The following is a 27,770-nucleotide window of genomic DNA, read 5'->3' as shown; positions in this document are numbered from 1 at the left end:
TAAAGAGCAAAAAGTCCTAAGAAATAAGTTATTACATGATTTTGAAACATGTTAAAAATCGTGTTTTAAACTGTTCAAAATGTTTAAGACATGTTTTTTTTTTCGTCTGTGTTTTAAAACATGTTTAAAACGTTTTGAACATCTTTTTTTTATGTTTTAAACACGTTTTGTTCTTTTTTTTTTTTTTTTTAATAAAACTAATTTTTCCAACCCTTGTCTGGTGCCTAAGTAATATAAAACAAAAACCATGTACCAAATTGGTCGCCAGGTTGGAATTTTCGATCGCCAGATCGCCAATGATGACTGAATATTTCAGTTTGGCGATAGACATTTGCATAAATTATATCTTTAAAAAAAAAAAAAAAAAAAAAAAAAAAAAAAAAAAAAAAAAAAACCTATATGATCTTGTTGCTGGATTCAGACTTGAGGTTTCGTGGCGTGCCTGTAATATATAGCAAATCAATATATAGAAGTCATTACATATGCCGGCATGAAAAGGTAAGAAATATGGCGTTTGAAGCGAATAACTGACAATGTACAGGGCCAAATGAATACATTCTCACACCCAAGATTATACTTCAGCCCCTTCACCTGCCGTCAAACAAACTATATTCTTAGTTCTTTTGTTGTTGTAAAAGCGAACCTGTCCTTTGCTCTGTCGCTTTGTAAAGTATAGCGATCTTTATTCTTTGCACAATGGGCTATATGCGCACCATATTTCGACTATATTCAGCCAGTAGTTACGGAGAAATAAAATAGAACATACAAGGCAAGCCGAGCCGAGCCTATCGCCGGCCGAGCTCGGCCATCACATGTAGTGATCTTTATTCCTTAGATGATTGGGTATTTTCGCATCAAGTTTGGTTTAAATTTAGCTGACAGTTACCCAGGAATAAAGAACTACATACACACACACACATAATTACAGTACATCTGGAGTAAAAGTACAACATCCGGTCAGCTTACGCCGGGAACTGAAAAGAAAAGTCCTAACATCAGGATCACAAATAGAACATACTATATGTAAGCGGAATCCACTTTCAACATCGCAATATTAATGGGGGGGGGGGGATTGAGCCGGGTGATCCTCCCTGACTACGCCACTGTCAGACATGACCTACAGCTTAAGGGGATGTCTTCCCATCATCAGAGGCTTCAGAATCTTAATAAGATAACATGTAAAATTTAATTCATAAATATCTTAGAAAATACTGCATTTAGGAACTGGTAATTTTGTTGCCAAAGAGTAATACAATTCAGATGACTGTCACAATTTTGCACCTAATTACTTGGATTAATTGTAATGCATTCTTCTGTATTGAGTTACTGCAGGTAAAGAGTCAAAAGACCACTTGCAAACCTCATGAATTACTATGGATGACATTCTTTGAAGAACAAATGCTGAGGAGGAATGTATTATGACAATTTGAAAAGTGAAACCCGTGTCTACCCCTCCAGTTTCATAATCATTTATGCCTTGAGCAGTCTCCCTTTCCACTCCCACTTCCCACTGTTTTCCCACAACTTTACGACACAACTATCTGAATGTGCTTTTTCGGCGTAAGTTAGTATGATTCACGTGTCAACAAAATACTTCGTAGAACAAAGATAATGATCTTTGAAACCTCAGTATGGAATGTCTTTCCAATTGCTTTTCTACATCTTTTGTTGGTTGAAAAGGATGGATTCTCCTTCGAAGCAGTAGCTTTAATCTCTTCCAATCACAAATGTACAACCAAAAAAAGTCTAAATGTTTCTTATATATTTGCCTATTTCTTTTGTTTTCTGGAAGGATAGATTTCTTTTCATTTTATAATATTTATCACAAAAACGCACACAGTACGATGTTTCTGTGGTTAGAACGGATTAATTGTGAGCAGGGATGGCAAAAATCAATTTTTTTTTTTTTTTTTTTTTTTTGAATAACTAGAGTTTGGTTTATTAAAACTCCATTATATATTTACCATATTCGCTGTGTCAGTGTGTGACAAAAATAAATAAATAAATAAAGTATTTCATGGATCATCACCAAATTTGGTAAAAGAGTCAAGAATTAGGAAGTGAGTTTGTTATTAAAATAGTCTTCTCAAACCGAAAGTGCTTTAAATAAACCATTTCTGGTTTGATCATTGATCACCATAGATCGAAAAACGTAATACGTATTAAGATCCGGGTTTCTGTTTCGTAAGAACATATTTAATCTCTATTATTAACTCTCTACTAAAATCGGAAGTGGTTCATTCAACTATAATTTCTCGTTTCAATAAATATTGGTCTACATAGAGCAAGAGCGGTAGATGAAAGCAGTTTTCTCCATTCGGATAGCTCTCAAGTGTCTCAAAAGTCCAGTGGCGTAGTCAGGGGGGCTCACCCGCCTCAAGCTCTCCCCATTAGTGTTGGAATGTTGAAAGTGGATTCTGCTTACATGAAGTATGTTCCATTTGTAATGTTAGAACTTTTCTTTTTAGTTTCCTTAGTAAGCATAAGGGAGCTTGTAGTTTTACTCCAGATGTAATTAAGTATGTGTGTATGTAGTACTTTATTCCTCGGTAACTACCAGCTAAATTTAAACCAAATTAGATGTACATGTACCCAATCATCTAAGGAATAAAGATCACTACATGTGATGGCCAAGCTTGGTCGGCAATAGGCTCGGCTCGGCTTGCCTTGTATGTTCTATTTTATTTCTCCGTAACTACTGGCCAAATATAATCGAAATTTGGTGTGCAGATAGCCCATTATCCAAAGAATAAACATCTCTATACTTGGTGGCCGACTCGGCAAAGGACAGGCTCGGTTCGGCTCTGTTTGTATGTTGTACTTTATTTCTTGGTAACTATTGGTCAGATTTAAATCAAATTTGGTTTCCAAGTATCGCTTAAGGAATAAAGATCATTATATATTATGTCTAGGCTCGGTCGCCGACAGTCTCGACTCGACTTGTCTTGTACGTTGTATCTTCTTTTTCAGTAACTACTGGCCGAAATATTTTAAACAGGGACGCAAGTGGAATGCAGGACAAAAATGTCCTTCTCTCCTCTTGCCTTACAGTATGTTTTCTTACTTACTTGACAAAAGTTATATTATTTTGCTTGGTGAATTCTTTTCCTTCAACCTTCAGAAAATCATGCTTTTGCAAAGCTCTGCTTTCTTTTAAGCCCCAAACAGAAACATGATGACAAAAAGTTTCGGAATGTGTTGCTATTTTCACTGCTCGCTTCTCATTTTAGATAGTGTATATTTACAACAAAGAGGGGAAGTGCACCTTTGCAGTCCCTAAATCCGGCCCTGTAAGATACAGTGGCGGTTCCAGGATATGAACAAGGGAGGGGCTAAACCATAGCTTGCAGCTTTATCCAGTGTAAAGCAGAATTGAAGCCCATTTTAACCAGTGTATACCTGATCGTCAAGGGGGGACTATAGCTCCTATAGCCTTCTCTCGGATCCGCGCCTGTATACAAGGGCGCCGATTTCTCTGTAAAATGGGGGGCCTCATTTAGATGGAGAAGGCATACATGAGGATTTTAAAACAAATTGCATTCAAATTATTCCAAATATTATATCTTCTTAAATACAATTAGGGGGCCTACATGTGCTTTGGGGGGGTCCCGGGTCACCTTGGTCCCTTAGAATCGGCGCTCATGCCTGTATATATATATATATATATATATGAAATGCTTGTGTGTGAACACCACCGTGATGAGTTTCTCGCTACGCAACTGCAAGAATACCTTTCATGTCCTCTATTGATCTTCAATTGAAACCGGAAGTCGTAGGAATGAACCACTTCCGGTTTCAATAGTCATATCCATAGAACAGGAATTGTAACAGTAAGAAGCGGTTTTCTGCATTCTATTCAGCGTTCTAAAAATAGCTGTCATCTTCTGTGGTCGAAAATCAGAAACTTCCTGTTTTAACGTTGAGAGTTATAGAATAAATCTATAATAGATAACAAGAAGCTGTTTTCTGCAATCAGTTAAGCGTCCCAAAAATATACATTTCGTCTGTATCCTAATCCCTCTACTAAAATCGGAAGTGGAAGAAATCTATTACCTTTTGGGGTTTCAATATTAATTGTGAAAATATTGCACTACAGAAACCTATTTTTCCGTTGCTTATTTATTTTATTCAGGTTTATTTTCCTTTGCAATTAAATTAGTTAATCTATAAATGTAATTACTTATCATTATTGTATTCTTTATTTCGTAAATTATCTTATAATACAAATATATTATTAGTGGTGAGCTTATGTCCGGGGAGCTTTTGTCCGCTTTTGCATTAACATAGGTGAGCTTAATGCCGGTGAGCTTATGTCCGCGACCCGAAAATATACACCAACTTTTGACTTATAGATATTTTACATAGTGTATATTGAAATATTGTCTTCCATGTGGCCTACATGTGTAAACTTTCAACATGAGATTGATTTTACTAACTCCCTTCCCCCTTTTATATTTGATGAATTGCAACCTCAAACAACAGCATTATTCCTTAAGTAAAAGGAAGGCACATAGCACGTAACCGGACTCCGCTAGTCTACCGTAAGCTTTTCCATTGTCTCAAGATACTGAATCAACGCCGGAAATGTACTTTAGCTCCCACTGGGAATTGAAACCAAGGCCTATGTGGGGATCCACAGGATTCAGATTCGTCCCCACAAAACTTCGCAAGTCGACGAACATTTGTGAACTTTCTTACTATAAGTATGCTTCTTTGTCATCGAAATGATTGACATAGGCTAAAAATTTTAATATCTTTAGCTCTATCATGTTTAATAAGAGGCACTAATTAACAATTGTCGTCTTTTCGGGTGTTGAATAAGGGGCGCGGTAATTTTGGCACCAGTAGCTTTGACACGGTAATTTTGGCACCAAGAAACGAAGCAAACGGAAATTTTGGCACCATTTATAATTGAAGTACAGAAAATGTGAGAAAATACTCTGAATGTAATAGATATTTAAATTCACATGTTATTAACTAGGACTGTTCCAGCGCGACGAATCAAACCAGTGACAAATGTACAGTCAGCGACAAAATTTCTTTCTCTTCTGTAAAATTTATTTGCCTATAACTTTGGAATTGATGGACTGATTTGAGAAGTTTTCTGTAATTTATGGAAAACTGTATCTTCTTTGAGTTGCTGAAGACTGCACTATGTTCACTGCACTGGGTTTGTATTTTACTTTCAAGTGCAAACAGTAACAGCTGATTGGAACGATTAAAATTGAAGTACAGAGAAAAAAAAATAGAAAATACTCTGCATATAATAGATATTTACGTTCACATGTTAATGACTAGAACTGTATCAGCACGAATAATGAAACCAGCGACGAATATACAAACACCAGTAAAAGGTAATATTGGTAGCTTCATTAGGTATTCAAAGCAAGTCAAAATGGAAAATATTGAACTCTTAACTAAGAAAACTTAAATACACACTTACGCAAGAAAAATTAACAAATCAATAAATTAATTTCAATAACACATGATTTGCAATAATATATGGTTCCCAATAATCTCAATTGTAAAACATTGCACCTTTTCTTTACATCTTTAATTGTTGTGCACAACATTAAATGAAACAGCATGCAAAAATTCTTGCATGCTCTTTGTTCCAGCATTGTAGGCCAAGCACAAATTTTGAAGTCTTTTCTGGAAATGCTCATAGATCCGCTGCAATCAGTCTATCAATTCCAAAGTTATAAGCAATATAAATTTTACAGAAGAGAAAGAAATTTTGTCGCTGACTGTACATTCGTCACTGGTTTGATTCATCGCGCTGGAGCAGTTCTAGTTAATAACATGTAAATTTAAATATCTATTACATTCAGAGTATTTTCTCACATTTTCTGTACTTCAGTTATAAATGGTGCCAAAATTTCCGCTTGCTTTGTTTCTTGGTGCCAAAATTACCGGTGGCAAAATTACCGTGTCAAAACTACTGGTGCCAAAATTTCCGGTGCCAAAATTACCGCCTTTCGTTGAATAACAGAGGTCAAATACTACATATACGTATTAGACCTGCAAAAATCTTCGGATACCTCCAAACAAAAAAAAAAAAAATTCTGGGCGCGTGCCTGGCGTGCTCTAAACATTCATTTATTTATGTAAAATATTTCAAATGCAGCTTCTAAGGCCAATTTACAACAGAACATTTTAACATCAATAATGGAAAAAGGAAAGGAGAAAATCAGACAGGATTTATGCTTAAAGATAACATCCCGACATTCACTTTGTGGAACAACGAAAAAAGCTGGTAAAACCGGTCAGGGTAGCAGGCCACAAGCTTTGAACCCAGGATCTCCCTTTTGCGAAAGAAGAACGCTAGCCACTAGGCTATGCTCGCTAGACATCATAATAATAATAATAATAATAATAATAATAATAATAATAATAATAATAATAATAATAATAATAATATAGTTTGATTCAATATAGTGAACAAATTGGGGATGTGCCTGGATTAAGAATCAGCAAACAACGGTGAAATATTCCAAAAATAATGCAGATTGATAGCCAATGACGTGGCCATGCATCACACAATTTCCTAGCTATTTTGTGGGCTTTGTTTTAATAATAATAATAATATGATTTTCACAGGCTTGCGCCCACCATTCATGGAACAGTTCTTACATAAATTAATCCTACTCTTGTTGTGGACAGCGAAGAGCGCTATGAAAACAAAGCAAGATGAAGAATGAAAGAGATTGTCTATTTTCCCTCCCCTTTGCTACTTTTGTCTCACTCTGTGCTTCCCCCTGACCCTGCTATTCCCTTCCACCTGCCTTTTTCCTTGTATGTGACTGACTTCCTCATATGATATTCACAGAAATCGATCCCTTTTTTCTCCCTGTCTCTACTTCATATTTGCAATAACAACATATGAAAGTGAAATATTCATTCTGCTTCACCACCTGAAGAACGAAATTCAATGTGACCCTCTGAAGAACAATACAATAGATACCATGTCCGAGGAACTCTCCAAAGATCTGATAAGATCTGTAACTGATGAACACAATACCTTTACCAAACCTGTCTGATCAACTGTGTTACTCATGTGGCAAATAGTATTTGTAACGAAATAGCTTCTGTTCCACACATTTTCGTTCCATTAGATACCCGCAGAGGAAAGAATCTCATTCAGCTGGTACCAGTTGTTGATTTTCTCCCACCAAGCGTGAATGGAATACCCGAAACAGATTTGTTCCTTCAATTAGTTACGGTACAATAACGTTACATGCTCGAATAACGTTACGGTGTCGTAACAAAAATTGGTGTTATACCTTGTACCTACCTACATTAAATAACCGATAATTTTGTTACAGAGAACTATTTTCGTTACGTTACAGTTACGTTAAGTTATCCACCCCTGATATACAGTTTGGTTTAGTTTCGTATGTTCAGGCTTAACATCCTTACGTAATACCGAGCTTATCAAGGAGGACTTTCGCTTAAAGTTACATCCGAACCGCTACTTTGTTTACGCATGAAAGAAGGGTTGTGGTTCGACCGAGAATTGAACATGGGACACCTCGATTAAAAGGTGAGAAGGAAATAAAGCTAATGCAGATGGTTTGATGTGTGGAAACGTCACCATGAAGTTCACACGATTCGCATTTTTTGTTCTTTTTATTTTTTGGTTTAAACCAGTTGTTTATTTTAAAAAAAGAAGAAGAAAATCAGCTGGTGTAAACCAGCCAACTCTAAAAGTAAACACTTCTTTTAAAAAATACACAAATGAAATGAAATCTTTTGAGTTTTATGTCCCACAGTTATGCCGGTTAGTCTAAAGAAGACGGTGATGACGAGTAATGAATGAAATGGTGGAATGAAGGAAGTGGGAGGAAACGGGAGAACCCCGAGAAAACCCACACACACGGTGTTTGCCCACCACAACGTTTACTTGGAGGGGGCTGGGATCGAACCCGGGACCCCTAGCACAAGAGGTGAACGCTCTACCACTGAGCCACCGCCCCCCCCCCCAAAAAAAAAGATACACAAATAACTAGCCAAATTCTATGTAGTATTTTTACTTCAAAATATTTCTACCCTCTTTTTGGAACAAAATAAAATTAAAATAAAACATAAGAGAAATACTTAGATTTATATGATACACTTAAAGGCTGCACATCTAGAGATTTTGGTTCTGTACATTCTTGAACTGAAATTCTAAAGTTTTATATAACCACCATCACGGTTTACTCAGTCCTCAAGTTTTCTGATTTTTTGAACAAGAGAGAATCAACATATGAAGGGTGTAAGGCAAGAACATGGTAACCCACAATTTTACTATTTTAAGAAATTAGAGATTTTCTGCTGCACAATCCATTTTGAAAGTCGGAAAGCTGATTTTTCACATAAGACTATACATGAAGGATTAAACGAAGCGGTATGCGATGCTGTCTATTTGGTGCTGCATAACTCAGCAATTGAAAATTCGTTGGTTACCATATTCTTGGCTCACACCCTTCATATCATTAGGGAACTCTCCCCACCACCACCAAAAAAAAAAAAAAAAACTGAATATATTTAAGTTAAGATAAATACAACTGCGCAACAAACATGACTGAGTGGAGCTTTTGCGCTTCTATCTGGAAGTGCAGGATTCAACCCAGCATTCGACCATTCTGACAAAGCTTTTCTTCATTCCATCTGTGAATGTAGAAATAGTGCGTGTACTGTGAGTTGGCCGACTTCCTTTCTTATTGTTTATAAATCGTTATATTATTAATTACCAGCAGTGACGGTTTTGCGAAGGTTAGGGGGGTGGTCTTTCGGGCTGAAGCCAGTTCTCCAAACTTACGGAATGTCTAAAACAAACGATATCTATTAGTTATGCCTTTACTCATAAATATTAAGCTCCCATCAAATAAAAGTTACGAATGTTTAGAAAAACTACACATTAGTAAGAAAAACCCCTCCCAAAATACATTTCTAAATCCGCCACTGATTCTCAGTATAAAATGATCTTCAAGGTTGTATCCGAAAGATCATCGCTAAATATATATAAACGAAACGAAATAATAGTTATGCCAGTACTCATAAACTTCAAGCACCTCCCAAATAAAATTAGGACATTTTAGAGAACGAAATAATCAGAGAAACCCCTCCCAAAGTACTTTTCTAAATTCGCTACTGATTATTTGTATAAATTAGTATTCAAGGTTGTATCCGGAAAATTATTACTAAATCGTTGCACAGCTACAGTATAACAGAAATGTGGAAGTACGGTTTGACGGATATATTGAAAAACGTACGCTTTGACGGATATATAGAAAAACATAAGTTTAACTTTTACGCTAGAAGCTACAGTACCAAGCTCTTAGAAATGAAACACGGATGGCAAACTAAAATGATCTAAAGAAAAAAATGTCGATAACTCAAAAAGTTGAAATAAAGTTAAACAGCATCTAAAATTGCCCTCAAATACTACATTCTTTATGTTTACTTTAATTCGTAAAACATGTGCTCCATCCATCTTGATGGTGAGTTTCAGAGCGAAATATATCTTTTAGGTCATGGAATTCTTATCTAACTATAGAATATACTATAAGAAAGCTATTTAGATAGAAAAATCATGAAAATGAAAAAAGGAAAAATTTGCAAAATTCTCGTTTTTCCCAAAGAAAAGCTGGCTTTTATGTGAAAAAAACATAGATCCAAAAAAGACGGCTTTTTTGCATCTCTAAATAAGATGGAAATTCGTAAAAGAATTTCCAACAAGTAATTTGCAACATTTCGAGAGATGTGCCAAAACTTGATCTGCACGCTCTAATGCCTCTTCACCTAATATTTTATTAATGTGAATTCATGGTGTTCTGCACAAAATGCTCTTACCTCCCCCCCCCCTTCGTTTCATTCCCTAATTAATCACATACATATCTATAATATCGTTTTCTCATTAATTAATCACGGCACACCTTAATCACATTCACACATATATACGTATATACACATTTTTTTTACCTTTTCCATTCCATGCCATGTTAGTATCATCCATGCTTAAAAGTCGACGTTTCATAACAACATGCAAACATGTAGCACTTCAAATGAATCAGACTGAATAGAGTTCCCTAACAAATATATCAGTTTTAGTGTAAAGAAAATTTCAGTTTACTAGTAACTAACACGAAGACAAACATAAAATATTACATGTATTCATCCTTCAACCTAGGAACAGACACGAAATTACAAGCGCTCTAGAGCTTCACTTGTTTGCAGTTTCCGTTATTCTTCTGTCATTTTATTTTGATCCCAAATACCATCCTCTTTGGCAAATATTTTATGTCCATTAAAGATTAAGCCATTATTTAATGTCCTTTCTGTGTTGAAGAAGACACGGTAAATTTACTTGTGAATCTTTAGCTAAATATAGAAACTCTAGGTAATGATTGAGAACAAGATATTCAGTAATTATCGCCACAAAAAAAATACGTAACTTCACAACACGCAAGGCAGCAACATAAAAATTAAACTCGCATTTATACCACTCCGAAGTGCATAGGTATGAACTTCAGCAAGTGCAAATGTAAATACAGTAGACTCCTTTATTTGCTCGTCTTTACTTTCTGAGGGTGGAAGTTGGGTGACAGCTTTGATGTTAAAATTTTGAACGAAATTAAGAATGTAAAGATCTATAGAAGACCAGTCTAAGTCTAACATATGGTTGTGTTGATTGACTATGATAAATATTGTGAATTTGCGTCCTATTAGCATATAGTTACGATGGTGTTTCTTAGCTTATTTCTGCGATCAAAAGAAATTAAGGTACGTATTGCAAATGCAAGAATGGTGTATTTTCTGAAAGAGTTTGAGTAATGAGTAGAATCAATAATTGACATTCAAAGTTTTAAAATAATATTTTTTTTCTGTTATGTATAGAAGGATTGCTGCTGGATTACTTTCGGTACACAGCATTTTGGAAGATGTACAGGTAAAATTCAATACTATGCATGAATAGACATGGTAAGATTCTAGAACACAGGTTCCCCTTTCCATTTAGCTGTAATAAAGACAGAAAACAACGTGCCCTGTGGGGCTTTAACCCGTACTTCACTCGCTAACGCTCGCTCTGCAATACTATATCAATTTAATATTAAACTTTGATACAGAAAGGAACCAACCTAGCTACTAACGTATATGGGAGGCACCAGTGTTCTAGAACCTTCCCAAATAGACATAAAAAACAAATTTCTGCAGGCAATATAATTAAATACAAAGTAATACACCTGTAATTTAGATTTAAAAGTGTAGGGTTACTTGTTAAAATCATTACAAGTGCTCTACGACGTACAAAATAAGCGAGTACATGAGAAAGATTTCTGTAAAATGAAATCTTTAAGTTTAACGTCCCACGATTATGCCGGTTAGGCTAAAGGAGACGGTGATAATGAGAAATGAGTGAAATGGTGGAATGATGAAAGTGGGAGGAAACGGGAGAACCCCGAGAAAACCCAGGAGCACGGTGTTTGTGCACCACAAAGTCCACACGGCGCGAGCTGGGATCGAACCAGGGACCCCAAGCACCGGAGGTGAACGCTCTACCACTGAGCTACCGCGGCCCCCAGAAAGATTACTGTATTAGGTACTATTTTCCACCGGTGGTGTATTTCTGCACAGTGTACAGACGCTGTATTTTATGTTTGCATGTGGAGCGCTACTAGTATCAAACCATAACAAGTGCTATTGAAACTCGTATCATTGCCAAAATTCACTTGTTTTCACTATCCTTGCTTACACGTATACTTGCTGTCGCTGATGCGCCTGCTTCCTTCGGATGCACTCCTCTGTACCACTTGGGCTCCCCACCATCGACTTGTCTCTGTTAAATAGCATTCGTGCTTTTTAGTGTCCAGTTAACACAGGTTGGTTAGTGTTTTTGGTTTTTGCGCGGTAGTTTTTATGCCATAGATCTGGACGCTGAATTTATACGCAGATCGTAAAAGAATTTTAAAGAAGAGTAGCTTCTGATTGCCTCCTTTAATTTTATCTATGCCAAATAAGCTACTTGCATGTCGCCTAGCGCAAATCATTTAGAAAACAATAAGAAGAAAATTAGTAAAAGAATTATAATTTTTCAATAGCTATTTCGATTGCTGTGCCAAAAGTAATCCTGCACGGAAGGGATGCATATTATTGAATTTGCATCTGTAAAGGAGTATAAATTACAAATATACTGACTATGTTCAGAAAAGTTGGCATAATTTCATTTACATCTTATATATAGTCTGGAGATATAATATACCGTTCATTGGTAAAGTTTGTAACTATATATGTAACTATATATATATATAGCTCTAACATTTCATTACTATAATGTTATAGCGTAACTATAATCTCTAAAGAGGAGTTAACGACAGAAAATGAATTTAAAATAATACTTGGAGCCAAATGACTAGGCCGAAATATCGAGGATAAATAAATAAAATAAGTGCAACTATTCTTATTTTAAAATAAATAACTTCATAATTCATCCACTTCTTTTAGAGCATGGAATGAGAAAATTACGCCGCACATTACAGAGTGGATAGGCTATCTGCTGTGCATACACTAGTGTACAATGTATTTCCCCGTTCCCTTTATTACTTAAAAGAAGAACTCAGATTTTCCCCGAATTACCTTATTGGTACACTTTCTCTATCCAATCCAGGCTCCAGCACCCAGTTCAGTTTGCTATATGTATTCATGAAAAGAGGAAACAATTTAATTTTTGCACACCAGATCCCTTTATAGGTGCGAATTCAATAACATACAAAGAGTGAGAAAGTGAATGACTGGATAGGGAATCGAACCCGGGATCTTCGGCATACCGTGCCGACGCGTTAACCACTACACTACCTAGTCCGTTTCCCAGAGAAGCCATACACTCTCTCACTCTTGAAATCGATGTTCTGCACTTAGCCCACGTGGATTGTACCACAACCTAGCAGCTCTGCTTGGACAATTCAGTGTCCATATATTGAGAGCGCGTTTTGACAATTGTGATATCATATAGAATAGAATAGAATATTTATTGTCATTAAACAACATTTGTTGCAATAGATATTAACGAAAGTATGAAAGTAGTTAGTCAATAGACATTAACGAAAGTATGAAAGTAGTTACTCAATAGACATTAACGAAAGTATGAAAGTAGTTACTAAATAGACATTAACGAAAGTATGAAAGTAGTTACTCCTGGAATAGTAGTTACTGATTTGTAATACATTTTATACCTTTTTTTCATTCCACCGAAATAAGAAGGAACAAAAACTTGGTTTCACTGGCGGTATCGTTACTTAGGACAAAATCCTGGTAACTTGTGATCAGTTGAAATGAAATTTAATTTGATTTCAATGCAAAAGATTTTCCTAGATAATAAAGAAAAGCGTGTTGTTACGAATTGCGAAAGTCAGATGAATCTTGCTATTTGTGTTAACCTGCTTTCATTAGTTCATTCTTTTGGATAAAAGCAATCGTTTTTCTTTCTGAGTATCAGCATATTTTATTTTGTTTTATATTTTTATCAGTCATAATTACTTAGTTTCTTTATTAAAAAAAAAATACTTTAGTAGATTTCCCGTGCGTTCAAGGTCAGGAACAGTATTATCACTGTTAGTCTAATTATATACTCTAAATCAGTATAATATATGACCATAACTAGGGCCCGGATTTTTGTGTGCTAAAAAAAACTGTAAAATATTTATTTTTTATGTGCTAAAAAGTGAAAAAATATTAAACAAAAAATAACAAGAAAAAGTATGGGAAAATACCCAACGTAAGAAAAATAAATACTGGTGCCCACAAATAGTTCCTATTCATCAGATGTTGAAATTCCACAAGCATTGCAGTGAATAACTAACTTTTTTTCCAAATTGTCCATCGTAAAGCTATGCCTATTATCACGGAATAATACCTTAAATTGAAAAAAGAAACGTTCTACGTACATTATACGATATTAACTTCGCGTATTTTAAAAGTGACACATCACGAATATTCACACCATCAATTTCACTTGTGTTTTGGCCTTCCAATACTTCAGATATTCTACATAGGGTTTTATAACCAAATCCTTAATTTTTTCTTATGACTTCAATTTTCGAAGTAGAAAGAACATTCCGCTTTCTTTGAATGCATACTTTGAGTTGTTGAGTTGATTTTAGTTTAGCGTCCCGTTCAGCAGCGAGGCTATATGAGACGTGGACCTACTGATTAATGTGGAATCCGAACCACATGAGCTCCCGCCGGGAATCGAACCCGGGTCTCCCACACCAAAGGCGCGTACGCTAACCGCTTAGTCACGAAGGAGCTCTCAATGCATACTAATTAAACGAAGTATTAAATGAATCTCCCATAGTTTCTTTATAGAGTGAGTCAAGAAACCGAAATTGGAAGATATGAAAGCCAAATCACATTTTAAGCCACTGTCACTTACTAAATTTTGAACAATTTTAATGGATCGTCTTGGTTTAGTTTAGTTACTACAGATACAAATGCTTCAAAATTCTCCACATAACATAGTACTACATTAAGCCAAGTACCCACTGCGTGACTATGAGTGTTGGAGGTAGTTGGCGATTTTACGAATTTTTTTCCCATTGTTATCAAATTGGTAGACCTAGTTTCTATATTATTTGTTCTTAGTGTCTTTTTACTTATAACTTAAACCTGGAATAGTCGAAGCAAATAAATCCATAAACTAGAATGTTATACTTGATCAATGCTGGGGTGTATACATACTTTTGGGCCACCCTGTATATACTGTATATATATATATATATATATATATATATATATATATATATATATATATATATATATATATATATATAATAGATAGATAGATAGATAGATAGATAGATAGATAGATAGATAGATAGATAGATAGATATATACTGTATATACGGTGTATATATATATGTATATAGGGGACATTCCATGTGAAATCAACCAATGAAATGGCAAAATCTTACCTGACGATCTTAGATTTTTGTAAAAATTGGTGCACAGCTTTATTGCAGTGAGAGATGAAAAAATCCCGAATATTACCTCTCTCCTCCTGAAAGTGTCCCCATACAGGGTGTTCAGAAATGCCCAAAAAGCGGCTTTTTTTCAGTTACAGTGATCATTAAAAATTGTCATAAAATGGTTAATATGCGCACTAGAGACGTGGAACAATCACCATTGGAAAGCTTAAAGATTGCTCTACAAGTTGTACTATATTGAAAAAAACCTGTAAAAAAAATAACACTTCAAAAATTCAAATTAAGATTTGAATTTTGAATTTCGCATAGAAATGTCCCCCTGAATTTGTTCAAAATTGTCCAGATTGAGTCTTATATGTGTACTAAAACACCATGGGATCCGATTCAAAATTCAACATAACCAAGCATTGCACGATATTGACCATGTGAATATATGGGTTCAGATCGATAACCATTTGCCTGTAGCTATTTACCTGTATATATATATATATATATATATATATATATATATATATATATATATATATATATATATATATATAAAATAGTTGATAGGGAGTTATCTCCCCATTTTTTATTAGAAGTTTTTTTTTTGTTTGTTTGTTTTGTTTTAATAGTCTCGTTGATTGAAAGTTTCTTATTTTGTTATATTCGATGTCGCTCTTGTTTCGATTTTAAAGTTACTATCCACCGACCTTCAATTTGTGTATACCCTGCTATTATTTTGAAAACGGAGTGTGGTTGATGTGAGCTCCATCCATGATTTGCAACTTTTTACAGTTTTCTTTTTATACGAACTCGTCACATAATTGGTTTGAATACTGTAGATCCCAACAGTTATCATTTTCTTGAGAAAGAAGAAAAACATAAAGAATATGAAAAAAAAAAAAAATGGTAACGAACATTAAATGCCTGGCCGATGATAGAAGCTGGATTGCGCGTGGCAAAATATGAACCACAGGTTAGTGTGTGGTACATAAAAAGTTAGTGGTTGTTAATTTTAACAAAATTGTGCCAAACTTTATCTGAATTTTCTTCATTTTTTAGGTACCACGGAAGTTTAGACGACTTGGATTTATAGATTCTTTGAGGCTGTATGTACGAGGAGGACCTGGAGGAAATGGCCTTTCCAAATTTGGAGGTGTTGGAGGGAAAGGAGGCGATGTATATGTTACAGCAGTGGATGGTAAGGAAGAGTTGACAAAATGAAAAAAAAATACGATGATAAACGTCAATTAAGGCTATGAAATAAAGAGAATTAAATAGTGGGAGCGAAGAAAAGTTATTTCGAGAAAATATATATACACATTGTACTTAGAGATAAAAAGATCTTATCTTGTATCCAGGAAGAAGAAATTAGTCACCTCCTATGTTGTTACGCGAATTAATGTCAACTAAAAGTGTTTTCACCCATTTTCTTTTGTATTACAACACATACAACAGTCATCTCTTTCATTTTAATAAATATATAAGTGCACCGCTAATTTTCGAATACGTGAAAAACATTATTCAGTATTCAAGCAAGTGACACACATCTTCTCCGTATAACGTATTTTGTCAAAAGACCCACGTTTTATACAATTTTTGATGCAAGAATTAAATGTACGTATTTCTCTTAAGAAAAGGGATTCCACGGGAAAGAAGGAACCAGCTACATGTCACTGGTCTAGCGGCACAACAGACGACTTTGAAAGAGTTCTTAGAGGGCAACGAAACTTTAAAGAAGTTTCTTCTCTCCATACATAAAATAAGGACTTTTTTATCTCTAAGTATTCAACATATATCCTCTAGCTACTATGTACACTCTGGCCTCCTCATTTTTTTACTGGTTACACCATTGTCTTTCCTTTATATTTATCTGCGTATTCAGTAACTAACTAGTGAACTATTAGACTTCCGAACTCTATTTTGTCTGTCTGTCAACAATTAACAGAGCTAGAACTGTAAAAGATACCAAGAAGCGGTTTTCTGAAATCAGCAGTATCCCAAGAATTGGTTCCATTTCATCCGTTAACACTATTCAAATGTATTACTACTTCCGGCTTCACGTTAGATTGTCCCAAAACAATCCGGAAAGATATAGCGACAAGCGGAATTGATTCAGCGTTCTAACAATAGGTTCCATCTCTTCAGTTAACTCTCTTTGCAACCCAAGTGATAGTGATTAACTTTTTCTGATTTCAACATTGATCGCCCTAGAGCAAAAACGGTAAGATAGGGCACTTCTAGCGCGGGAGATCCGGGTTTGATTCCCGACGGGAGCTCATGTAATTCGGATCCCACGTTAAGCAGTTGGTCCACGTCTCATACAGCCTCGTTGCTAAAAGGGATTTTTAAACTCAAATCAGATCCAAAAGTTTAAATCTGACATTTAGTTGTATGACGAAGAATATTTCAAGAATTAAAGCCGTAGAAATTATTGAGCAATAAGCAAAGATAGTAATACAATTATTATTCGTCTGATTTTTCTCTGCATGCGGCGAAGTTGGGAACTAACTTCCTTGTTTACAAGTGGTAGGAACAACATGGCAGGGTCGCCAGAGGTAGTAGTTTCTTGAGATTTCTTTTATGGTCAGGTTTTCGAGAAAATCAAAAGAATATGAACAGAAATATTTTCATTCAGTATCGTTTAACACTGTGTTGATGGTGCCGGCAGGAGAATAAAATAGGGAAATGATATGCATGTTGTACTCTATGAGGGAAACGGGGGTGTTTGACGGCAAAAGATCTAGCTGAGGCATAATGCCTATTACTTTGTAGGAAGACGTCCTGGCAGCCCTGTAAAGGAATACAGGAAGCCATTCCTGCCTTCTCTCCCACCACCACCCTTCGCCCAGTGCCAAAACATAAACACAACAGCAGCGCCACTACAAAACAAATGCAGAGACTCGTGCGACGGGTAATAATTTAAATCAACATGATGGCGCTAATCCTAATATTCGAAGTTTATAATTTAAAGTTTGTATTAGATGTAAAAATGGTTCTCGTGTGCATTCCCTGGCAACGTCTTAAGATTTCATCTATCTATATATATAAAAATGAAAGTGAGTATGTTTGTGACTTTATACCTCTTGTACTATCTGTCTCATCTCGATCAAATTTTCAACATAGATAATGTTCAGACCTAGATTTTTTTTTAACATTTCACTTTCAGGGTGCAATTTAACAAAGGGGAGAAGATTTAAAAATGATTGAAATGATCGATATTACTGTCGAATCCATAGTTATCGGGATCGCTGAGATGAACAGTGACACTTCCGATGCCATTTAAATCCAGATTCAGCCCCCATTAGTCTCCTAAGGGGTGATGATGACATGTAAAAATAATTGAAAGTGGCCGGCCAAATTAGTGTTGAACTCATAGTTTTTGGGCTCTCTCGGTTGATTGGTAAGTTTTTGTGCCTTTCGTGTCCAAAACGAAAGTATTCTCTTCGCGGGAAGAACAGATATTCTGCTAGTTTTACTTATATGTGAGATTATAATTAAGACGTCTATTTATTCACTTTTAAGTAATTATTAAGTGAACTGTTGAACTCTGTGTTAAAATTTTATTATTTACATGTTTATTTGTAATATATATATAGTGTTTCAAAACAACACCGACAACGTTTGGGAGGTGATTCATGACATCAAGATAAGACAAAAAGTATAGACCAACCCAGGTGCACAAATGCTTTTTTTCGGAGTTATAGGCTGCCGAAAACATGAAAGTATGAAATTTAAAGGATCATAGCTCTAAAACTATTTGACCTACCGTAGTCAGGTCAAGAGTTCACTAATATGTGCACTATCCAAAAATACGTGTTTCAGAATCCTAAGGTACTCACGCAACATTTTTTATTGAAGGAGTTTGACTACGGGCATATAATTCGAAGTAATCACCAACTACCTCTATAAAAGTTGTTGCGTGAGTATCGGAAGGTTCTGAAATTTGAATATTTGGATAGGGTACATACTAGTTCCTTAATAAAGTCGGAACCGACTACCGTAGGTCCCATAGTTTTGGAGCTATGGACCTTTAAAGTTAATTTTTTTATGTTTTCGGCAGCCTATAAGTCCGAAAGGAAACATTTGTGCACCCAGGTTGGTCTATACTTTTTGTCTTATCTTGGTGTCAGAAATCACCTCCCAAACGATGTTGGTTTTGTTTTGAAATACCCTGTATATATATTAGGGGTCCCTTATATAAGGTAATTTCGTGTTCGTGTATATATAAGGTAGTTTCGTAATACGCACACTAGCGAAGTGTATTCAATGTGGCCGTAAACACGCATTAGTGAAATAGCAGCTTCCTACGAGAACGTTAACCCTTGCCGACTTGATGACAAAATCATGAAATGACATTCCATATTATAATATAATTTAGAATGTCCAACTGTGATAACGGAGAAACCAAAAGAGACAGAAACGAAACTTTGCACGAAGCAACTAGAGAAAGGACACCTGCCCGTACATTGACGAACATCACAGGATGAACAGTGTTGCCTACCCAAGAGAAAGTTATGTTTGTGTAAATCGAATGAGGTTTTCCTGGTTTTTACATATCGTCATTGGAAACAACAATGAAAATAAAGATAAAAGAGATGGTAAACGCTAATTAGTGTCACAAACTTTTCAAAAAATAACGTGAAACTTGTGTTAAATGCAAACGCCGTTGGCGTACGCAGCGTTGCCGTCTTTTACAAACCACACTTCTTAGCTTTAACAAGATACCGAATATCTCAGTCAGTACATGACTTACGGATCTCACGTAACCACAGTACTGCTCCTCATTCTCTACCGCCTTGCATTATAGATTTTAAACCATATTGTACAAGTGACCTTTTCCGAGTTATTGTACCTTTTCCAAACGCAACTTTTCTCTTGTGTTCATCTCAACACTATTCAACAGACCCTTCTAGACTTGGAGTAAGCGTAAACAGTTCTTATCGATATTTAATTTAAGGTGTACAAAACGTTAATACCTTACTTCCTGTGTGCGCCAAGGGCGTTTGCGTGTAACACATATTTCACGTTATTTCTCGAAACGTTTGCAACACTGATCTGCGTTTACCATCTCTTTTGTCTTTATTTTCATTGTTGTTTCCAATGATGATATCCAATTTAGGTCATTCGATTTCCCAAAACACAACTTTCTCCTGGGTTGGCAACACTGTTTATCCGGCGATGTTCGTCAATACACAGGCAGATGTCGTCCTTTTTCTAGTTGCTTAGTGCAAAGTTTTGCTTCTCTGTCTCTTTTAGTTCTCCGTTTTCACGGTTGGACATTCTAAATCGTATTATAATGTGGAATGTCATTTCATGATTTTGTCATCAAGTCGGCACAGGTTAATGTTTCTCGTAGGGAGTTGCTATTTCACTAATGCGTGTTTACGGAAACATAGAATACATTTCGTGGATGTGCGTATCGTAACACGAAATTATCTTATATAAGGGACACGTGTCAGTCTGTTGGGCGTCATGCTCGGGAAATGTTTTTTTAATGTTAGAAGCATATGTAATAGTGCTGATTGTGTGCTTCAAAATTGCGTGGAATCTGTTTCTATTGGTAAAAATTATTTTGGTATTTCTTGCTCAGGGATTGACTTGAAGACTGTGCGAGACAAATATCGTGCTAAGCGCGTCATTGCAGCCGCTGGTAAAAACAGTACGTCATATCGAATTCTGGGAGAACCAGGCAGTGATGCTTACATAGAGGTACCTGTAGGAGTGACCATAATTGGAGAACAGGGACAAATACTAGGTATGAAGAATATCGATACATATTTAGAGCTTTTGGTAATGTATGTGTGAATATTTGTTGTTTATTTTAGACACAGGACTTCATATTCATGAAATTTTACTAATGCTTTCTTGTTTTTCTTACTAATACTTACACAAAATACAATAGTTTTGTTGCAAAGAATAAGGATATATATATGTCTGATGAAGAGGACGTTAGGTTCTTGAAACTGTAACAAAAATCGTATAATTATTAAATAATTCATTTTGTTCTGGTCAGAAAAATGTGTTTTAAAATGTTATTGTGATTATCCAGAACCATGGAGTATATTTAATATATATATATATATATATATATATATATATCGGCTGTTGCAAAATAAGTATTACAGCTCTTGGGAGGTGACTCCTGCCACTGAGACAAGAAAATAAGTTCTCTTGAACTTTCGGCTATCGGACATAGTTTCAGATCTACAAGGTGCCGAAAGCGTGGGAAAATGACTTTCGGACGCCAATAATTCGGAAACTATCCAACGTAAAGATGGCGGGTAAAAAATTCACTTGAGAAGTCATATCTGCTGTATTGAATTGTGCATGTTTCACAATTCTACCATGCACGCGCAAGGGATTCCCAAAGGAACGTAGGGAGTCCCGGATAATTTGCCAATTGAAAATTGGTCTAAATCGATATGAATTGATAGGGTTTCTACCAGGTAACAATAATTCGTTTGTATTAAGTCGATATCTGGAACAAATACAAAATGGCGGACACTTTCATGCCCGTTGTGTGTGGTTGCATAATCGCCAGATACGGATGCTGGCCAACAGTGACGTTCTGAGTATTAAGTGTAGTGAATTTGTACTCAAATGCTCTAGAAAAACATCTGTAGTGTCGGTAGAGCACAACAAATGAAGCAGGGTGATTCACATGTGTGAAAACACGTAACGAAAAATGCCCAGAAATGCACTTGAGTTCAAAGCGTCGGAAATGTAAGGAATAGCATCAAGAACATGAAAGCCATTGCCAATTCACCAATAATATTCCCTCAAACAGATTCAATATTATGTGCACGGTTGCATACCAATAAGGATGCAACAAGTGAGGAAGAGTTGAAATTGTGCAGGGGGACTCACAAAGAAATTGGGGAAACTAAAGGAATGCCACTAATGGAATTGCATGATCGATATTGAAATGTGGCCAATGTGTGTGTTGATATCAACATGTAGCTAATGGTCAAATGTCAACATGTCCCACTACTACTGGGACACCATCCCACGTGCGAAAAATAGGTGTACATTCTGCTATTACATCTGGTGCACTTTTTGGTAGAACGTAACTAGAACATGATAGTATCAATGTCTCTCTTTGTTTGGGACATTGTCCCATAGTCGACGCATATGAAAAGAAATCTCTTAATCCATGGTTCAAATTCTAATTGAGCGTGAAAATAACAAACTTGTATCATATCCCACGTCTTCTGGGACATATGACTTACTCGAAATATAGGAAAATACCTCCAGAAATCCGTATCTTACACACAGTGCACATGCCAAGACAAAGATGAAAATGAACCAATTTGGCACATGTAACACTACTGCTGAAATACCATACATATGGAAAATAAAACAACATGAGAAATAGGAAAAAACGTCTTAAAGCTTTGATTGTCTACAACCGTGCAGTAGGAATAACAAAATGAAACACACAAGCATGTCGGGAGGCTGTACAAGAGCACTTGCCAAACAAAGTGGGTACTCCTCAAAGAAATGAATACAAGGAAAGTGAGGCTCCCTTGTAGCCTCAGGGCTAGAGCGCTCGCTTGTGCGCGCGTGGTCGCAGTTTCCAATTCTGCTGGGTGCACACGGCCTCAGATTCAAGACCCGAGTAGTTATTTTTCTATTTTTCGCACGTCGGACGGTGTCTCAGCACTAGTAGGACATGTTGACATTTTTCCATTACTTACATGTCGATATCAACACACACACTGGCCACATTTCAATATTGATCATGCGATCCCACTAGTGACATTCCGTTAGTTTCCCCAGTTTCTTATTGAGTCCCCTTGCACAATTTTAACTTGGTGTCAGTTGTTGCATCCTTATTGGTATGCAACTGTACACATCGGTTTGAGGGAATATTATTCGTGAATTGGCAATGGCTTTCATGTTCTTGATACTATTCTTTACATTTCCGACGCTTCGAACTCACGTTTACTGAGTATTAGTGCATTTCTGGGCATTTTTCGTTACGTGTTTTCACACATGTGAATCACCCTGCTTCATCTGTTGTGCTCTACCGACACTACAGATGTATTTCTAGAGCATTTGAGTACAAATTCACTACACTTAATACTCAGAACGTCACTGTTGGCCAGCATCCGAATCTGGCGATTATGCAACCACACACAACGAGCATGAAGGTATCCGCCATTTTGTATTTGTTCCAGATATCGACTTAATACAAACGAATTATTGTTACCTGGTAGAAACCCTATCAATTCATACCCATTTAGACCAATTTTCATTTCGCAAATAATCCGGGACTCCCTACGTTCCTTTGGGGAATCTCTTGCGCGTGCATGGTAGGATTGTGAAACATGCACAATTCAATGCAGCAGGTATGACTTCTTAAGTGAATTTTTTTCCCGCCATCTTTACATTGGATAGTTTCCGAATTATTGGCGTCCGAAAGTCATTTTCCCACGCTTTCGGCACCTTGTAGATCTGAAACTATGTCCGATAACCGAAAGTTCAAGATAACTTTTTTTCTTGTCTCAGTGGCAGGAGTCACCTCCCAAGAGTTGTAACACTTATTTTGCAACACCCGATATATATATCGGTCGGTTTAATTTTTTTTCAATTATCTTAGCACATTGAAGCAATTTGAAGGAGTTCGGTACGAGTTTTTATCTCCTGTAATTTATAGGTTTTAACACTAATAAATCAGCCTCTCCCACCATTTGCTTTCATTAGAAAACAAGTAATGAAAAATGAGCCTCAACTAGAAGTACAAAAATGGCTCTATTTCAAAAAGTACCAAATTCACAGAAATAATTCCTAGATATTCTGAAAGAGGAGGAAATTTCCTATACAACGATGTGAAAATCGTGTTGGGTATTTGAGCATATGATGTACTACATTCAAAAATGTCAAAATGAATGAAAAGAATTGTTGAGATTTTCCTCCTGCCTCTTTTAGTTGACATGGCTGTTACTATGTGGCAGAAATTAGAAGTACCCTGGGTGAACAAAGAGTGCGGAACAACAAAGAAGAGAATTTGAAAAGCAAAAGTTTCATAGTTTGTGACACATTTTGAATTAGAGTATAGCATCATTGGCTGTATAATTTGCAATATTGCGATTTGTAATTACTAACGTTTATAAATTAATTACCTAATGTATACAGTAATTAATTAATTACTTATTTTCTGATTTCATTTTTAGGATTGAAATGGAAGGTGAAGGTTCATCTGAAATTACTGAGACTGATCTACCTCCTTGCAGCATAGGTTGTGCACATCCTGACTCAAAATGCCACCAGACTACGTATGGTTCTACGAAGGAAATTCTGCCAGTTAATAATGAAACTTTTGCAGAGAGTAAAATTGAACTTATTTTGTGGAGGTCTAAATTACAAGATACCAATGAGAACCTGACTATTTGTTTTCATCATAAACAGTGGTATTTGCATCACTATGGACTAGCTCACAAGAAATGTTGTGATCCTTTTACAAGGCACAAGAAAATAGTGCGACGTGATTTGCGAACAGTGACGCTGGAACTTACTAAAACCGTCAGGAAACATCTGGACATTATCGTTATCCCAGGCCAGAAAATGTGCTCCAACTGCCGCAAAAGAGTGCAGAAGGAAATCGATACTGTCAAAAAGGGAAAGCGTCTTCAGACACGCTAGAGTCAGCATCTCCACACAAAAGTTCAGACAGCGAATTCAAATTTGATCCGTATACAAGAGAAGCTGCAGTGGAAGAAGAAAAAGCAAAGCCTGATGCAAGTTTAACACATTTAGGTATTTCACCTTTAAAACTGCATGCTTTTCCTGCACATCAGCGTGTAGCAGTTGGGCGGAAAAAATCAAAGTGATGCACGAAGCAGCGAAGTTAACAATGAAACGCAGTTTACAGCTTGATGATACAGAACACTTGTTATCTGACACCAGTGATTCAGACTTAAGAACCAGTGCAAATGGAGGAAAGGAAAAAGCAGCAGAGCTGGATCGCCTAGTTCTATTAATGAAGCAGAAGATAGCAGTAGCAAATAGACGTGAAAAGCTTCAAATTCTCACTATTGCTCCAGAGTCATGGTCCCGCAAAAAAGTGTCTGATGTTTTTAATGTTAGTGAATACATGGTTAGGCAGGCTAGGGTATTAAGTAAAAGCAAGGGTATATGCTCCTTACCAGAACACAGATTAGGGAAAAGGCTACCTGAGGAAACTGTAACTTTTTGTTCAAAATTTCTATCAAGATGACGAATTTAGTCGGATACTTCCTGGAAGAAAAGATTTTGTGAGTGTTAAAAGAAATCTCCACATGCAAAAACGACTAATATTTGAGCTTTACGTTGCTTTTAAAGAAAAATATTCTGATATTAAAATTGGGTTTTCCAAATTCTGCTTATTAAGGCCTAAATGGTGTGTTGTTGCAGGTTCAACAGGTACACACACTGTCTGTGTGTGTACTACTCATCAAAATGTAGATTTATTGTTGCATGCCATTAGTTTAAAAAAGGAAGATCTTGATCATGCAATTTCACTGATGGTGTGTGATAAAAGTAATAGAAATTGTATGTTAGGAGTGTATGTGAAATGTCCCCAGGATAGCAGTAAAATAACAGAATTTCTCCAAAACAAAATCGAGGAGTACTGGGATGACGAGCTGGTAAACTTTGCAGAGTGGGTCAATGTCGATCGTAGTCAGTTAGTAGAAAGAACACTACCAATTCCAGAATTCTTTGATCATTTTGTTCAGAAGCTCCAAGGATTAATACCTCATTCTTTAATTGCTAAGAGGCAGGCAACTTACCTAAAGGAACGTAAACAAAATCTCTCTCATGATGAAGCCATTATATTGATGGACTTTGCAGAGAATTATGATTTTATATTGCAAAATGAGACACAGACTTACCATTGGAGTCATGTGTCAAGTTCCTTACACCCTGTTGTACTTTATTTTATTGAAACTAACCGTTTAACTGAGAAATCTCTATGTTTTTTATCTGATGTCTTACATCATGACGTGCCTTTTATGTATAAAGTCCAATCTGAAACCATGTCGCTCTTAAAGAGTAATATCCACATATTAAAAGGGTCGAATATGTAACAGATGGGTATGCTGCACAATATAAGAACTATAAGAGCTTTTTAAATCTGTGCCATCATCTCCAAGACATTGGAATATCTGCTTGTTGGTCTTTCTTTGCCACCAGCCATGGCAAGTCACCTTGCGATGGGATTGGTGGCAGTGTGAAACGATGTGTTACAAAGGCAAATCTGCAGAGGCCATTTCAAAAACAGATAACAAATCCAAAACAAATGTATGACTTTTGCAAGCATCAGTTGTCGAAAATTACATTTTTTTTTATCTACCTGAAGCTGAGATAAAAAGAAGTGTGTTAGCAAATCGTTTCCAGATTGCTCAGACTGTAGCAGCACAAGAGGTTTTCATAAGTTTGTACCAGTCAAATACAGTTATAACAGCAAGACGATTGAGTACAGATGAAACACCAGATTTAGAATTTAACTTTGCACCAGGATATGATCAGTTGGAAAAGTTGGCTTTCCAGGACATCAAAGTTAATTGCTTTGTAGCATGCATCTATGATAATTGGTGGTATATCGGATTAGTAGTAGAAGTAGATGCTGACAATGTAATGCGGATATAAATATAAAATTCATGCACCCAGCTGGACCTACAGCATCCTTTTATTGGCCTAGCAGAGCTGACACATATTGGGTCCCAGTACAGCACATTTTATCTGTTATTAAGACTCCTTTTACTCGTACTGGTAGGCAATACCAACTGAGTAATAAATGTAAATTATTAATTGAACAGAAATGGAAAAATTTTGCCAAAAAATGAAATGTATAGGCCTATGTAAGTGTGTTTGAGTGCTAGAAAATATTACAATTACCTGCACATTGTATAAAACTGCATTTTTATTTCTTCTTTAGCAATAAGTCAAATACCCAAAACGATTTTCACTTCATTTTATAGGAAATTTCATCCTCTTTCAGAATATCTAGGAATTATTTCTGTGAATTTGGTACTTTTTGAAATAGAGCCATTTTTGTACTTCTAGTTGAGGCTTGTTTTTCAAGCATACTTTTTACTAGTTTTTTGTACAAAAGTGCACTTTAGGTTGATGATATGGCAAATCTGACCACAGATTTGAAATCTACAGACAATTTTGCATCGGAATGGATAGGTCTGTTGTCTCAAAGGATTCATATCAGCATGTTACTAGGGAAATTTTAAACCTGGATGCACCATTTCCGGCTGTCGCAAGTAGAAATTTTTGCCTACCATGTCCAAATTTTGATGGACCATAACATAGGAACGGGTTGAGCGAGAACTTTGAAATTTTGAAGTTAGTTTTGGTGGTTGTAGACCAAGTGTACCAAATATCATCAAATTCCGAGTCGGTGGGTGACATGGCCTGGATGAACTGACATGGAATGACCCTGCAGGAACTGAAATAGAAGTTCACTTAAGAAACAATACAGTGAAACCTCCCTTAACGAACACCTCTATAATATGGACAGTTTTTTTTTTTTTTTTTTTTTCAGCAAAATATATGTTTTCTTACGGGACAAAACCCTCCCTTTTACGAACACTCTCAGATATGGACGCGGATAGTTCTTTTTCCCCAAACGTTTCAATAACCTCTTCATAACCGACAGAATTGTTCCCGGTTCTGCGATATATTACAGCAGACAGAAAAGTCTTTTCCCTACAAGTGTATCTATCATGAGTCTAGAATTGGTGAACCATCAAACAGAACAGCTTCAAGCTGAACTTGAAATCCTTCTTTCTTTCCTGCCCGCAATAAACTGCTTTCTGGTGGAAATCC

The 27,770-nt window shown here is 36.1% G+C and overlaps 2 protein-coding genes across 3 annotated transcripts in view; one reads left to right on the top strand and one right to left on the bottom strand.

Moving 5' to 3' along the window:
• LOC145668897 (uncharacterized protein C1orf50 homolog) overlaps positions 1-10,295 on the bottom strand; it is a 40,450-nt gene extending 30,155 nt beyond the window's left edge. Inside the window, exon 1 of one of the 2 annotated variants that reach the window (XM_081737168.1) lies at positions 10,153-10,295. In XM_081737168.1, the coding sequence (XP_081593294.1) occupies positions 10,153-10,162 (10 nt within the window). In that variant the 5' untranslated portion in view covers positions 10,163-10,295. Of the gene's footprint in view, positions 1-9,966 lie in introns of both variants that reach the window. The other variant, XM_081737167.1, reaches the window with a different exon arrangement.
• Positions 10,296-10,333: 38 nt separating this feature from the next.
• Positions 10,334-27,770, top strand: part of LOC145668896 (GTP-binding protein 10 homolog) — a 39,045-nt gene continuing 21,608 nt past the window's right edge. Inside the window, exons 1-3 of the mRNA XM_081737166.1 lie at positions 10,334-10,767; positions 16,011-16,149; positions 20,542-20,706. Of these exons, the coding sequence (XP_081593292.1) occupies positions 10,726-10,767; positions 16,011-16,149; positions 20,542-20,706 (346 nt within the window). The 5' untranslated portion in view covers positions 10,334-10,725. The remainder of the gene's footprint in view (positions 10,768-16,010; positions 16,150-20,541; positions 20,707-27,770) is intronic.

This window comes from Thermobia domestica, chromosome 13 (assembly GCF_964235325.1).
Source record: "Thermobia domestica chromosome 13, izTheDome1.hap1.1, whole genome shotgun sequence".
In the NCBI taxonomy this organism is placed as follows: domain Eukaryota; kingdom Metazoa; phylum Arthropoda; class Insecta; order Zygentoma; family Lepismatidae; genus Thermobia; species Thermobia domestica.
This window is presented reverse-complemented; position numbering and strand designations above follow the sequence as displayed.